Source organism: Paroedura picta, chromosome 5 (assembly GCF_049243985.1).
Source record: "Paroedura picta isolate Pp20150507F chromosome 5, Ppicta_v3.0, whole genome shotgun sequence".
Classification (NCBI taxonomy): Eukaryota; Metazoa; Chordata; class Lepidosauria; order Squamata; family Gekkonidae; genus Paroedura; species Paroedura picta.
In genome coordinates, this window is record NC_135373.1 from 93,407,716 (window position 1) to 93,423,942 (window position 16,227).

The 16,227-nt window shown below is 40.0% G+C and overlaps 1 protein-coding gene across 3 annotated transcripts in view; it reads right to left on the reverse strand.

The window, feature by feature from the left end:
* NTN4 (netrin 4) overlaps positions 1-16,227 on the reverse strand; it is a 58,970-nt gene that overhangs the window by 6,580 nt on the left and 36,163 nt on the right. For all 3 annotated transcript variants that reach the window (XM_077339095.1, XM_077339094.1, XM_077339096.1), the window contains exons 4-8: positions 12,592-12,718; positions 11,734-11,922; positions 8,153-8,366; positions 6,545-6,660; positions 4,856-4,924 (exon numbers count right to left, since the gene is read on the reverse strand). In XM_077339095.1, coding sequence (XP_077195210.1) covers positions 4,856-4,924; positions 6,545-6,660; positions 8,153-8,366; positions 11,734-11,922; positions 12,592-12,718 — 715 coding nt within the window. The remainder of the gene's footprint in view (positions 1-4,855; positions 4,925-6,544; positions 6,661-8,152; positions 8,367-11,733; positions 11,923-12,591; positions 12,719-16,227) is intronic.

The following is a 16,227-nucleotide window of genomic DNA, read 5'->3' on the forward strand; positions in this document are numbered from 1 at the left end:
ATGAAACAAAGTTTTCTTTGTACAAATGCTCATTGGATGGAATAGATACAAATCATCTTTCAAAATGTACATTTATTTTGAAGTATAAATGATGTTACCATCACAGGATATAGCTGTAATACTCTGAAGTCCAGGACCAGAAGATAATGAACTATATCCTTTGGAAATTTCTGCAGGTCAAATTAAGTCACGAGACATGTTCTTTCCTATATTCTAGTGTGGCAAGTACCAGGTTCTGAAAGACTGTGAAACGGACTGCTGAACAAAACATTGATTCTGACACAGCTTATTTAGTATAGACAGCTTTTTTTCCTAGGATAAGCTGTAGTATGATTCTCTCATTTGCTTTAGCAAAACTGCTTAACACTCCTGCCTATGTGTATTCTTGAGGGTTAGGAGATTTAAGAAGTCATCCTTGATGCATGGGCAGCAGTTAAGCATTCTCAATTACTGGCTTAAGATCTCCTTTTCCCCTGTGGATTAGCTTCTTTGATATTGAAGGATGACTTCCAGGCTTCATGGAAACTATCTGTGAGGGGGGAAATTGCAGCTTTGGGATTTTCTCCAGAATTTCTGGTACAGATGGCCTGTGACCAAGCTAAAGAGGTTATCAAACAGCGAGTAGTGGATATAGAACACCAACATGATCTAGCAAATACCTCTGCCTTCATTGTTAGTGAAGGCAATAGGTATGTCACAGCTCCCTTGGCATATTTGACGAATCATGAAGTGCCTAATCACCGGAGGGCCTTCACTTTAGCTCGCTGCAATGCCCTTCCCTCAGCTGTACTTGAAGGGCGATACAAGAAAATTCCCTATGGTGAAAGGAAGTGCCCCTGTGGCTCTGGCCAAATAGAAACATTGGAACATATCCTTTTGCATTGTCAGTTTTATAATGACATTTGTTCCATATTTATAGCACCATGGTTACATAGAGTCCCAGGGCGTTCAGGACAATCATATATCTCCCTGCTGCTCACAGACACAAACTGTTCCATCACATATAGTGTCGCCAGGTTTTGTGCTGCAGCCATAAATAGGCGGCGGAAGTTGACTAAAACTTAACAGACCCTGAGAGCAATTAGAAAAACTTACCTATATTTCCATTGCCATGTAGTTTTAAATTGTATTTTAGCAGACTCATAGTCTAAGTGTTTAACATAATGCTATTTTATGAGTAAAACCATGTTTTAGCCATATTATTTCTGTAACTGTGAAATAGTTTTGATTTTGCTGGTCTATGACTGTAATAAAGATATATATATATGTATGTATGCATGGGCAGTGTGTGCTCTACAATGCTATCACCTCATTTTAAGTGCATCATGAAGAGCTTGGAAAACAGCCCAACATACTCTTTTTACAATTGATTACTGATGACTGTTGAGCAATATTCCAGCACACAGGCATGCCTTGACTGTTATGTTGCCACTTTTCCCCTGGCAGAGCTCCTATGTTCTCAATAGCTTTTGAACAAGGAAAAATTTAACAGGATATTTTTATTATCAGGAAACACAACCATGCATTCCTGTATTTTGTATACAAATATTCTGAAAAAAAGAGCCTCTTGTGGTGCAGAGTGGTAAGGCAGCCGTCTGAAAGCTTTGCCCATAAGGCTGGGAGTTCAATCCCAGCAGCCGGCTCAAGGTTGACTCAGCCTTCCATCCTTCCGAGGTCGGTAAAATGAGTACCCAGCTTGCTGGGGGGTAAACGGTCATGACTGGGGAAGGCACTGGCAAACCACCCCGTATTGAGTCTGCCATGAAAACGCTAGAGGGCGTCACCCCAAGGGTCAGACATGACTCGGTGCTTGCACAGGGGATACCTTTACCTTTACCTTTTATTCTGAAAAAATGGTCCTGTCTCCCCCCCCCCCAGGAGTGAATAAAAATAGAAGCAAACTGAGATTTAATTATTGCAAACAGTAGATGAGCTAGTAAATATTTTGTAGGAGTGTACTGCAAAAACAACAGTAGTTTTCAGATTAGGGTATACTGGAGACCAAAAATATCAGTATTTACAGTTTTCTGGGTTCAAAATACCAGTATAGTATTCAGATCCATCACCTTCCACCCAGGTTTCCAAAAGAAAAAAAAATGTTGGCTCCATTTTTCCTCATGGGGAATAACAAAGGATCCGCCAGTGCCTCTCCTTTAAAGAACCCCAAATTTCAAGGCAATTGGACCAAGTAGCTCAGCTTTATGGGTCCCTGAACCAGATACCCCAGCCATCTATGTTGTTTCCTATGGAGGAAAAAAAACCTTCACAAAAATGTAAACCCCAAGAATGTCTCCCCCCCACACACACACACTTAAGGTGTGCATTCAGGTTTACCCAAATTAAAATATATTTTAAAATACTTTATCAGTATTTTTGAGTATATTTTGGCTTCCCAAATGTATCTAGGATTTTTTGGGAGAACCAGACAAAAATCCCAAAACAATCCCAGATATATTCAGGAATGATTGGCTAAACTGAGCCACAGCTGAGCCTGAAGGGAGAGCTCTCCTGCAGAATGAGCTCCTGGGTGGGCTGTGCTGGGCAGTTCAATCTAAACAGGGCTGCGCAGCAGAACCTACAAGAATGTTCCTTGCAGGATTTCCTTCTTGGCAGCCTGTGTTGGGAAGTCTGCTTTAAACCAGACTGCCTAACAGAGCCTGTGGGGTGACTTCTTCCCAGAGGACTGGCTGATTGTTGGGCTTTATTGGTTATCCAGTTTAAATCAGGCTGCTCTGTTGAGCCTGCACAGAGAACCCTTCCATGTGGTTGGCTCCTGGGCAGTCTGGTCTAAATCAGAGAGCCCCAACTGAGCCTTCAGGGAAGATCCCTGCAGGATCAGCTCTTAGGCAGGCTCTGTTGAACAGACCAATCTAAACTGGGCTTCTCAACAGACCTCCAGCAGAGCCTTCAGGAAGAGTTCTTCATACAGGATCACTCCTTGCCAGTCTGTGTTGGGCAGGCCAGTTTAAACTGGGCTGTTCAGCAGAGCCCCAGATGTTCTCCCCACAGAATTGGCTGCTTGGTCAGTTCTTCTGGTCACTTTGGTTTAAAGGTAGTGTTCCAAAGAGCCTAAGATGAGCCATCTCTCTGCTGGTTTTGGTGTGTTTGCCACTGCTTTCTCCCCCCCTCCCCCCAGTGTTTTGCAGTTCAATCTGAAAAAATTTGGGAGTTCCCAAAATATTCCAGATCTGACTACCAGTATTGGGAACCAGTTTTTTTCCAGGAATACTGAAATTTTGGGGAGTCCAATATACCCAAACTGAAAAATAATGAGAAAAAAATGCACATCCCTATATTCCATAGGGAGGCTATTGCAAGCTGTTACAATAGCCAATACTGTAAAACCTGAGAATCTAAAATTATATTAAGCCAAAGAATTTGAAACTTTGTAAAATGCAAGAATATTAACCTGTGTAAACTACAGGAATCTGAAAGTAAAATGCAAGAATCCACCCAACTCCTCCCATGAACCCAACACAAAACAGCTCCAGCATAGAACAGCCTTAAAAAAAAAAAAAAGCACCAACCAACACATGAAAGTAGCAGAATCTTACCTAAAGTATTCTGGCAAATATATCAAGCCCTGGGAGACACTGAAACATAGACCCAGAAGTAGGGGAAAGGAAGAAAATAGTCCTGAAAGGCTGCAAAAGCTGACTACCTATATTCCTAGTTAATTCTGAATATTTCTGGCATTTTTCAGAACCAATCTTTTGGTCTCCCTAAAAATCCCATATATATTTGGGAAACCTGATCATATGTTTTAAAAACCCTTATATATTCAGTTCAGTTATATCCAGGTGCATATCTCTACAGTCTTGGGTTGTACCAACCACTTCAACTTGTCTTCAAATGGAGACTTACAATAATTTTGTAGAGACGGTCTACATAAAGGAAGACTAGTTGTCAGATAGGATTCTGTCCTGACATGCAGTAATCAGGGACATTTTTGTTGGAGAAACATTAAATCATTTGAACCTGCACTTTAAAGATATATGACACAAAAGGAGATTTATCATTTTACTAGTATCAAAGCCCATTTTAAAAATGGGCTTTGAAAGGGGCGGCAGGTGAGTGTGGCCATGGCTCCCTTTGGGCCGCAAAGTGGGCTAAAGGGAGTGGGAAGGGCCCCCCCGGCAGTGGCAGTGGTGCTGCCACGGGAGGCTACCTTTGTCCTGGCAAGCACTTTTGCCATGGCAAGAGCACTTCCCAGGCTATAGGGAGTGGAAATCCCCCCCCTGGCGGCGACAGGGCTATGCGGCCCACAGGGAGGCTGCAAACTCCCCCCCCCAGTTGCCTCCCAGCAGGAGCGTACCTGCGGGCCACAGAGCCCTGTAACTGCCTCTTTCCTTGTGGGCAACAATGGAGGCCGCAGCCACAAGGCTTCTAGCAGGCAAGGAGGGAGGGTGGGAGATGGAGGGGGAGGGCTAATCAGGGTGGACCTGGACGGACAGGGTCCCGGACAGTCTTCTCCCAGGAGGCAGTTTCCCAAATATATAAGGGAACAAAATAGTGTTAAGGATTTGTTGTTTCTGAAGGCCAGGTTTGCCCAGAAATCAGGCTTCATGGGATTTAATAAGAAGACATCAGTGTCATTAGATTCAGAGGACCTGGGTGTTCATGGAACAGATGTTAATATAATATAAATACACCCTTGTCTGCATTCCCCCCCCTTAACTGTTTCTGTGCTTTTTATTAATATTGGTACAACCACACACCACACCTGGTCTTTAGCCATATTAGAGTGTAGTCTGTACGAGGCTTTTTGCCCAGTCCCAGTTCGAATGATTCCCTCCCGTCTTTCATGAACTGTTTATGAGTCATGTGGATAATTTATTTTTTAAAATCAACTTACCATATGTATATTTCATGCCACAGAAGATCTTGGAATTCCCTAAAATTTGATCTTTGCATTCACATTTTCCTGTGAAAACATGAGGAAAAAAACATTTTTTGCTTTATCTCATGTGATAATGGGAAATATAAGATACTTAATTGTCTGTGTCTACCTGCTGACTGGGAGGAAATGAAATACTTCCGGTATAGAGATTTTTTTTGTACAATAAAATCTTCCCTAAAAAGTTGGATTATGTTTATTTGCAATGATATATCATTGTGAATGGCTGATGAGAATACTCACCCACCCACCAAACTACCTTTAGCTGACCATTTGTCTTCAGCTTTTCTTATTTTCAACCCTTGGCAGTCTCTCGCTGGGAAAACTTTGGCCAACTTGCACAGTACCACTGAAAACAGCTACAGTTGCATGGCAGGGAACTTGCATGGCCTTGTAAGGTTGACTTTCCTCTGTACTGCCTCTCCACATTATTGTCTCTTTGCCTCCTGCAGCATCAATATCCTCACCTTTACTTGCTTCTACTGTCCTACCTGTCCTACCCACCCATCCACTATCCTACCTTTAATCTTTAGTTATAGTTATTATTTATTTCATTTATATCCTGTTTTTCTCCACAATGGGGACCAAAAGCAGCTTTCATCATTCTACCTTCACAACAGACTGAGAATATGGATTCAGACAAGTCATCCTAGTCTAAAACTCCAGCCACTACACTACATTGACTTTCATGGAAAGGTTGATATTCAACAGTAGCAAGTAGTTCTACCGGGGTGAGTCAAATAAGTTGCACAGGAGCAAGTCGTTTGGTGGCTGCTTTCAGGCCTAGCTGAAGATTTCTTGAAAAGGGCCCTTCTGTATCCCCTCCCCTACCTTTTCCTGACAGAAACCAAAGCTTAAAGGCTGGCAATATGGTTGTGGTTGCCTAGCAAAGAACATTGAAAGTTTCTGTTTCTTAAAGCTGCGAGAATTCTTTTCATCATTTGGATGTGTAAAATTTACAGATTTTAAAACTTTACCCAGGTTTGTAGATGTGTCTGTTCATGGCCTGAACCTTCAGATTTTAAGTATTCATAATTGGACCAATTAGATATATTGATTTGGATTGGATCTTATTTTCATCTGTCTCAAGTGTTTTTGTTGTTGTTTTGTTTTTTTGCTTTCTGGATGATGATTTTAGTTGCTGGGTCTTCTGGTGTCCTCTTATCCTCTTTCTTTCTATTTGTACTCCACACACACACACACACACACACACACACTTACTATAATATATATTTTTGAGATAGACAGTTGTTTACTTGTGGCTTTCTGACCATTTCTGAATTCCCACTAATGTGCTTTGTGTCTGTGGAGAAACTGATCTTAAAACAACAAAAAGGTGCAAAACCTTTAGTGCAGAGATAAATTGTGTATGTCCAAAGAGAAAGTGTTGCTCTTAAAAGGCTTTTATTTTAAAAGCTGATCCTTAAGACTCTTATTGGATAGTAAGTCCCATTGAATCCAATGAAGTTTGGGATGCAAATAATCTAGCACATAATCAATACAAAAATGTGTGTAATGAATGTTAAAGTTTAACCTTTTAAAATCAATATTTAAAAAACTCCCTTCAATTTTTTTTACATCTCTCAGATCCAAAGCATTATGTTTATAGTTTTGCATAAGGTTATCTTCTTCAGTGCTCATTCTTACCTGAATGTCGAAGCGCAGAATACCCTTGTTCATCTTCCCACTTCCATGCTGGTTCGCTTTCATTATATGCAGAATAAAAACTAGGGATTTCATGGTACCAGTTGATATCTGCATTGCTGAAATGAAAGGAATGTGCTAAAATTCTTTTCAGAAAATCAGTTCATTTCAAATTATTAAACAAATGTGTGTTCTAATTTCCTATGCTTAGTGCATGGCCAGAACCTGTATATGGTTCACATGAAGCCACTACCATTTCTCATTACAGAATTTCTTTGTGATGAAAATGTAAAGGAATTTAAAGTGAGCAAAAAGAATGTATGAATTACACTTGCTACCAGTATAGTATGATTATATTAATAAACATAGAACAAAAGAAGAATTGTATAAAATTTATCATCTGATAACAAGTTGTATGGTGGAAGTTGTATTAAGTGTAGAAACAGTATGATATGTATAACTTCAGTCTATATGACATATGGAATGCACAAAATCTATAAAAGGATCTATTTGTACAGTTTTGTCTAGGCAAGCACAGAGTTTTGTTAGATACTGATTGCTTTTCCTTATATGGTTTGTTCTTCTTTGGCATCTCAGAAGTTGCAAGTTGACCTTGCTCCCAAATAAGTCAGTAAACTTTTGCCATCAAGTCTTTAGATCTTCCTTCTCTATTGTCTTTGCAGTTACACCAACTGAACTTTTTAGTCCAAAATGCCAGGAACTCTCTTCAGGCTATAGAGAACAAGTTATCATTTCTGAAAAGAGGTACTCAGGAATCGTTACTGAAATATAACTCTTTTCACATAAATTCAGGTTTAAGAAACTAAAAAAATTGCTTGCAAAAAGTGCTTATAAATCAATTTTGAAAGTTAATGTTTAATAGATTTGGAATATATAACTGCCTTTTTCAAATATATATTTGTGAATTAATATGTCTCACTGGTAGGCCAGGATATTCATATTTTTAGTTTGTTCACAGCTTTGAATATTGCCCCAAGGCACCAAAATATAAAGCATAAAATACACAGGAAAGTTGCACATCCTTTCCCCATTTTGATCCTTTCCCCATGTTTCTGATGCTAAAAAAAATAGCATTTCCCCTGCAGAATAATGTGTGAATTTTTAGATTTAATATATGGATCTCCCCTTTGGGGAGAGCAATACTTCAGAGTATATGCAAAGGCATAATGAATCAGTACAAGTCATTGGAATATTTTAATTTTTAGTGAGTCCATCTCAATATTGATTTCACAGTTGGCACTTGGCACCATCTAGCCAGTTTTTCAAGCCTCAGTAGGTACCACACAATCATCATTATTATTTTGTATTAATTTAATGCATAATGTCCCATTCAAGTGAAGTGATTCCTTCTGCTCTCATCCCTAGAATAATGTAAGGGTTAAATACGAAAGTCTGGGCTGCAAAACTGAAACAGCAGCAGCCTATCTATTCTAGTAATGTTTCTAGATGTGTCTGAAAACACTGGTCTGTTTCTTTATCTGGTCTGTTTCTTTATCCTTTTCCTCACTGCTGTTTCAGACACATCTTACTGTAGATGAATTTTTTTTTCTCGTGGTAGCAGCTTACCAGGAAAATAGTTTGTTCACTCACCTATTGATGCATTCACCATTCAGTGAGTCACAGCTTCCTGCACAATCACATGGTCGGCAGCCATAATATCCAAAGCCCCAGTACCCAACCATGCACCTGTCACATTGAGGACCAGCCACACCAGGCTTGCAGGGACAATCACCATTGCTGGGATCACAGAAGGTGCTGTTGCTAAAGGGATGTCCTGCTGATCCAACTGGGTGGCAGGAGCACACTGCAATATTAAAGAAGACATAGGATAGTACAGCCTCCGGGGAAGAGGAAAAGTGCAGAAACTAGATTCTGATAGTACTACTGAGATTTGTTTTCAGCCAGCCTTACAGCTACATGTTAGATTGCTATGTACTAAGGATATTTCTATGCTTTGTAATAATAGATGGCTTATAATGTATACGTTGCTCAAAATCATAGTCAAAATCAGCAACAATTCTTCCTTGCCTTCTGACATAACATTCCCTTCTAACTGTATCTGAAGAAATGAGCAGTGGCTCAAAAAATGCATTTGTAGAAAGGGGGGGGGAAGCAACATAGAGCCACCTAAACACCCAAAATATTCAGAAGAGACAGAGTGTTAAGGATTGATAAAGTAGTTAAAGAGAGGGGGAAGGAGATCATGAAGAATCCTGGGTGAGGAGATTTTGGGGGTGTGATTGGAATTCCAAATTGTCTCACTAGTTGTGATTCCTTACAAGCCCCTAGTTTATCCTTAAAATTACAAGAGCCACTGTGAAAATGTCTCTAGGAATGTTAACAGAATTATAGAAATAAATTAATGGAAGTTCTGGTTATTGTAGGCTGCAATCCTAAGGCTTGTTTCCTTAGGAATAAGTCACATTGAATAACATGAGACTTGTTTTTGAATAAATCTGTTTAGGATTGCTCTCTCTGTCCAGTGCCTCAACAGGGACAGAAGAACACCTCACACTCAGTGTGACCAGAATGGCAGGTTGTGATCAATTTTCAGCAAACTATCTGTACGTGAGCTTCTAAACTTGCAAGCTGAAATGAAATTATTTTGATCGGATGGCTGGAACCACTGGTTCAGTTTTAGAATGTAGGATTTAGACATATGTGTATGAGGTATGAGCATCTTAATAATTGTAGTCAGTTAGAGAACCTGCTTTCTTAGCACTAATTACACTGTAGCAAAGTTTAAAACCTGGGAGGTAAAAAGAGGAAAGATTGTATGTCACCTTCAAGCAGATCTTCACAGATTACATATTAAATAGCAGAATGCCCTGTTTCATCTAGTGAGCAATTATTACAAACTGTTCACTTGAGTGTGTGCTTAATGTAGCCTAAGGGCAATGTCTTTGGAGCTCCCTCATTTGCTTTGACCTTGAAGATTTTGTGAGGTTTATTTATTTATTTGTATTGCTTTGCGATAGTTGAGCATTCACATTGACCTGAACCGGTAATTGCAACAGAAACCCATTGTTTGCCATATATGAATACAAGGTTATCAGACATGTCTTATCAACACAAATGAAGCATGTGTTTTTCTGTTGAGATTGTAATCTCTGATTGATCTCTTCAAGAGACAAGCTTTATGTTCAGCTGGAGCTTTCCGCAAGTAAGTAAAAAGCCAAACTATTTAATGCAACAGATAAATATTCTCTACTGACACCTCCATGTATCACTCTCTGCCTCCATTATTATGGACTTCTCACAGCAGGTGAACATAAAACTGGAACTGTTGTCCAGGAATGACTTTTGTTATAGCTTGAAGGCAACAGCTTTTGCTTTGTATCAATATATCTTGCAGCAAAGGTAAACAGCTCAGAAAGTCAGCAACTTTGTACATGGCTCTCTGTTGTATGGAATGACAGGAATATCTGCATATATAATGTGATTTACAAAAGTACTAGTGCCAGCTTTCTTTTAAATAGTAAATCTCTACTGAGTTGCAGAGTTATAAGGGCAAAGGTAGAGGTGCAGGTATCTCTACAACAAAAAGAGCTGGGGAATTTGCTTTTAAATGAAAGCTGAGACCTGGGAAATCATAACACTATAACAGGCTTTCTCAACCAGGGTTTTATGAAACCCCAAAGTTTTGCATTGGCCCCAGAAGGGTTTCACCAATTGTGTGGAAGTTAATTAATTTTAAAACATATTTTTTTATTTAAAAAACCAGGATATGATCATATATGGTCATGTTGACCTGCCTCCCCATGGTCAATGATGGGCCTAGAGGGGCTGGAAATGGGAGGGAGCCCTAGCCATACAAATCCTTGCTGGCCAAGGATCATTGCACATTTTAGCATATTTTAGTGATTGGAGTCCAGAAAGATGAGTATTCTCATTTTAACAACTTGGAAGAGGGAGGAGCAGAGTGATGTAGGCCCGCTTTGGCCCTATCTTTGGTATTGGGGGGATGGAGGCAATGGAGCAGCATAAGCCATCCCTGGCCCTGTTTCTGTAGGCTCTCACTGCAGGCTTCCTTTGGTAAAGAAGAGCAAACTAGTAGCCAGCCCAGCCCTAAATCCATCTAAAAATATTTCTGTGCTGTCACTTCCTGTGCTGTGGGAGTGGCCTGGTGATGTCACATCTGGTGGGAGTGTCTGGGTAATGTCACTTCTGGAGAATGTGACTTCCAGGAGCATGGCAGGTGAATGTGGCCTGCTGACGTCATTTCTGGGGGTTCTCAATATCTGAAGAGTATTTCATGGGTTTCTCAATGGTAAAAACATTGTCATGTGCCTTTTAGGGCAGGGAATGGGATTTGAACTGCTGATGTTTCTGAGCACTTCTACCCATAAACATGCCTGCCATTGGAAATAGGCCTCTCCTGCCCTTTGGACCAATGACCCAGGCCAACTCTAGGCACATAAAGCAGCAATAATCTGAAGTTATGCTTTTGTTTTTTAGAAGTGAATGTAGAGCAATTATGTAACTACCCTTATGTTTATAGCCATCATTATGGCAGTAAAAAACAAACAAAACCCACACATTACTGATTCCATCTGCAGATGTCTGCTTCTAGCCAAGATAGAAAGCTAGTTCTCAGCAGTCCCTTAGGAACTGGTGACAATGATGACATTTACAGAGAGCCAGTTCTATGAAATAAACTTGGTCAACCATGTTTTATAGGTTAGAATTTTCTGGGTGGTAGTCCAGAGAGGTGACTTAATGTGTGCAGAAGTGATCGCATATACATAGCATGTATGCAGATAGTTTGTTTTATTTCTTTTTCAGCAGTTTCCTCTCCAATAAGATTTTTAAAATCCCATACATTTGTGTTCGTTTTTTGGGGGGAGGGGGGGAGTAGATTCTGCTACAAACTAAATGGAGTGAAAATCCAGGTATGCATGGATAGGGAGTGCATTAACAGTCTTAAAAGAGACACAGAGACTATATATATAAAAGACTGTATAACTTTTCCTGTCATTGCTAACACTTTTTTGTGACTCTTCAGTTGTAACTCTGGGGAGTGCCATAAGGAAATGGTCTAATGAAATCTGGGTCTACTTTATAATAAATACTAGGGTGTTAAATATTTCGTACTATGGTAAGCAAATTACTGAGAGGATAATGTGGTCTTGAAGTACATACTCGACATTAAAAAATAGATATTGGCTTACATTTGCAGGCATCTGAGGCAGAAAAAGGCCTCCTGAGGTCTCGGTAGTAGCCTGGCTTACAATGCTGGCAGTGCTGGCCTTCTGTATTGTGTTGGCAATTATCACAGACTCCGCCGCTTTGGTTCCCTGATGCCAGCCATGTGTCCATGTCAAAGTGGCAAGTGTCAGAATGCCCATTGCATTTACAGGCTGAAACACAGCCAAAACAAACAGGAAAGGCAAATTTAAAAGATGCTGTTGTTTTTGAAAAAAATAATGCGCTGAAAACAATTATGCATGGCGATAGCTGTGTAATAATGAAATAAAATACTCATGCCAACTTGTATATGTTTCTAAAATTAACAAAGTCATATAAAAAACAATGAGTATTAATGTTATATAGAATAAAAAGCTTTTAACAAGACACTCTGAAAGACAATTACAGACTCACAGTAAATTGCAAAGAAGTTAAATCGTGTCAAATAAACTAGATTTATTTTCACAGTATGCGTGGTGCAGAATAACTGTCACCGTTTTTATATTTTCTTGAAATGAGAACTAAAAAATAAAACCACTATGTCAGAATACTGTAAAATGTTTTTAAGTATCTTAAAGTGTTTTAAAATATCTTATAAAAATATCAGAAATAGATGGTTCTGGATTCTAAAAGGAGGCCAAGTAAATAGCATATTCTTACTAAACTTTCTTTGTATGCTAGCTCCCTTGCAAACATGAAATACAGGTCATAATAATATTGGTTTTGTCTTCCTAATTTATTTTACAGTTATTTGCCATCTGAATTTTAAAAACATAAGCATGCAGAAAGAAAATAGGTTGATCCTGACAGACTAAATGCACTTGCATGAAGTTGATACTTACATCTGCATTCATTTGGGGCTCCTGTTTTGCCATTTGCAGCTTGCCAGGGCTGATCATTGTAGAGTGAAGCACAATGCTGACAATGAATTCCTGCAGTATTGTGTTTACACATACACCTCCCGTGGACCTAATAAATGGAAGCAAACTGTGACCAGATGCCAACACAGCACCTACACTAATTTTCCAGATGCCACATGCTGCTCAATGCTAAGGGATTTGTTGCTTCTTTTTAGTCTCTAATAACTTGAGAGCCACTGTAGTGCAGTGATTGGAGTACTGGGTTCAAATACCCACTCTGCCAGGGAAGCTTGTTGGGTGACCTTGGGCCACTCAGGCACACGAATTTAGCCCATGTGATCTCACAGGGCTGTTGCAAGGATAAAGGAGAGGATAACAACATAAACCACTTTGAATTCCCATTAGGAAGAGAACACTCTGCTGTTTCACATACTTTGTCTAGGTACACGGTCAGGGCCAGAGTGAAGATTCTATGTGTATGGCATGGGAGCATTCAGAAACAGACTGTTGCATTAGTTCCTGGTCATAAAACATACAATTCAGGGTATACTGAATGGTAGTTCTTATGTTTTACATCTCTCCAATAAACAGTATTTCTTTAGGATGCCCTTATGAAGTATCCTGATAGAACAAGATAAAGAAATGGTGATGTTCCTGATGGAAGCAGCTTGGAATGGTATTCCATTATATACATTGTTTGAATTGATATTGCAAAGCATTAATGGTGCAGTACCATTTTAATTGACTTGGCTTGGCTATGGCTCTGGTCACATGTCTGTGGCAGGTGCACACAGAATGTATTTTGGATATCTGATGATTCAGTAATTTGTTTTGAGATTGATTATCCCACCTATCAAAAGTTGTATGGGAGACAAAGTGGCTCGTTTGGACTGCAGATAATTGGTTGTTCATAAGATGTAGTTTGTAGTGTTGCAACAATCTATGATGCACAGAAGAGAGGCAGATTATTTAAAAATGCACAGAGGGATATCTGGCAGTCATCGATATCTCTGAATGCTATTTTGGACATAAAATAATTGGCTTTGGGGGGGAATAGAAATTCATACAATTCTTTGGAACTGAAAATTAGACTGCATATTCAGTGGCGTAGAGAATGTATCCTAGCACATAATTGCACAACATTTAGTAAGATAAAGCTAAAAATATCAATAAACACAATGAACAGTTATTTGGTAAAAACTGGTATGGAGAAAAGGGAGCACTGTAGAATAGTGGCTTAGGCCTATAATGCACGGCCGCTGAAACGGCAGCATGGAGAACGCGGAGGAGGAAGAAGGGAAGCAAACTGCTTACGCACAGGATGGAACGCAATGGCAGCAAAACCCAGAGTATCCAATTATGCATGCGGCTACTCCGGAGCTGCTTCTGGTGGTGCCTGGTCCCGGGAAGTTCCACTTTATTCCGCATTTTGCTAAAGCGGCTTTTTCGGTGGCATACGTTGACTCTGCACCCAGTTGCCGCCTGGAGCGTGCATAATTGGTGATTTTAGCCGCCGCCATTCCACCCCGAATGTGGACCTTCCACTCCATGCATAATGGGCATAAGTGCAGCAGAAATCTCTGATTAAAATATCCCCTCTTGCACAAATTCACTTTCTCTCAACCTCAGTCGGCACTGCCTTACATCAGTACTGAGTGACAATATTAGTACTACAGCTAGATGCAAGTCCAGTAGCAAATCCTCCCTCCCCAAGCATGATAGGCCTATGTAATCCTAGAACCCTTTTGCCTTTTCTTGCAGTATCTGCTCTGACTCAGTTGCTTCAAGCTATTCTGTAAAAACCTCTCTCACTTGGACAGTATAATCACAATTGGCTTTCTGAGAAATAGGTGGGCCTATCTTTCCTATTTCAATTATTCTATGATCACAGCTCCAGTATTGTGGCTTGTCATATAACCCCTCCCCCCCAAGGAAATAAGTTGGTGACATGGAGGGATTCACTGTTCTAACAGGGGAGGGCCAAACAATGGGTGAAGAACGACTAAAGTGTCTTGGACTGACACATAGACACTGAAATTTCAACAAAGACAAACTTTGCTTGAAAATCAAAGAGCCTTTGGTTACCCAAAATAATTTTATTTGCTAGTCTTTTTTGGACTTTGTTGCCCTTAGAGCAGTGGTTCTCAACCTTCCTAATGCCATGACCCTTTAATACAGTTCCTCATGTTGTGGTGACCCACAACCATAAAATTATGCAATTGTGTTTCACAGAAATTAAACCAAAACTGACCAATGGTGTGACGATCCATTGTTCAGGATTGAATTTAAATTGTTTTTTCCCCCTGTGGTTTCCCAGTTCAGTTTCTGCCTCTTGTCCAATCTCACTCTTTTCCGCTGCTCCAGACAGACGAACACACTATCTCGATCTACCCCGCAAGGCTGTTGTGTGGATGGTGCCCCCCTGGCCAAGCTGCTTACCCTGTCACGAGCCCTGTGAAAGGGTCGTTCGACCTCCAAAGCGGTCCCAACCCCCAGGTGGAGAACCACTGCCTTAGAGTATATTATGTTAGATTTATTTTATTGTTGTTGCCTGAGAAAATGGTAGAATTTCTGTATTAAACTGTATTAAACCATCACATGCAAAAATAAGCCTTCTAATTACATGGCAGGAAGTTCCGTGCATGCTCGGAACTCTGTGCTTCACAGGCACACACAGGTCCAACTGAGATAAGAACTCTAGGTTGTATGGAAATGTGATTTCAGACCTATCTCCCATGCCTGACCAAAAACAGCACCATGGAGTTACAGTTTGCCCCCCTGGAAAACTTCTATGTAGTATATAATTTGATATGCCAATAAAGATGTTGTGTTACTAGTATATAGTCTGAAGTTCCTCAATAGGACAAATAGAAGCTCCCTTAGGCAGTTTCAGGTTGCAAAAATGGGAAGGGGGCTTGAAACTCCTCCTTCACACATGCTGTAGTTCCACTTCATGACCAAATCAGCCCGCCTCATGGCAGTCTGGAGGAGACTGCAAAGAGATTCCCAAATAGGGTTTAAGGAAATAATATGGACTGTGGCTCAGGGGAAATCCATCACAGATAGCAGGTGGTAAAAGGCATTTCTCTGCCAAGTAAAGCTGCCATCAGTCAGGATAGACAGATAGAACTAAGGGGACCAATGATCTGATTGGGTATTTTACACGTTGTGATGCTCATATGCAAATTATATGAAAGCTTTGGTAGATAATTTGATGTATGACCAACTGGGGCAATGGTCCCCCTGAAACCACTTTTGGAATGTAAGGGTTATGTCAATGTAGTATGTCTGGGGAAACCTGGGTCCAGATCTTTGCTAAGCCTTGAAACTTCCTGGGCCATTTTCTATTTCCTGTTTCAGGGACTCAGGAGTTTCTTTTACTATTTGTTCCTCTTGGAATTCCAGTTTCTAGGGGTTTGTTATGATCCTGCATTGTGCTTTCTCTAAAGTAGAACAGCTGTTCCCAAGTTAAAATAAGCAGACCTTAGAAATTGGTATTACTTTATTATTCAAATACTTTATTTTTATCTTTATGTATGACGGCAGTGTTGATCATTTTATTCTGGTCTTAATCCTTTGTATGTTTTTAAAGTGGTTTTTAACAAACATTTTTTTATT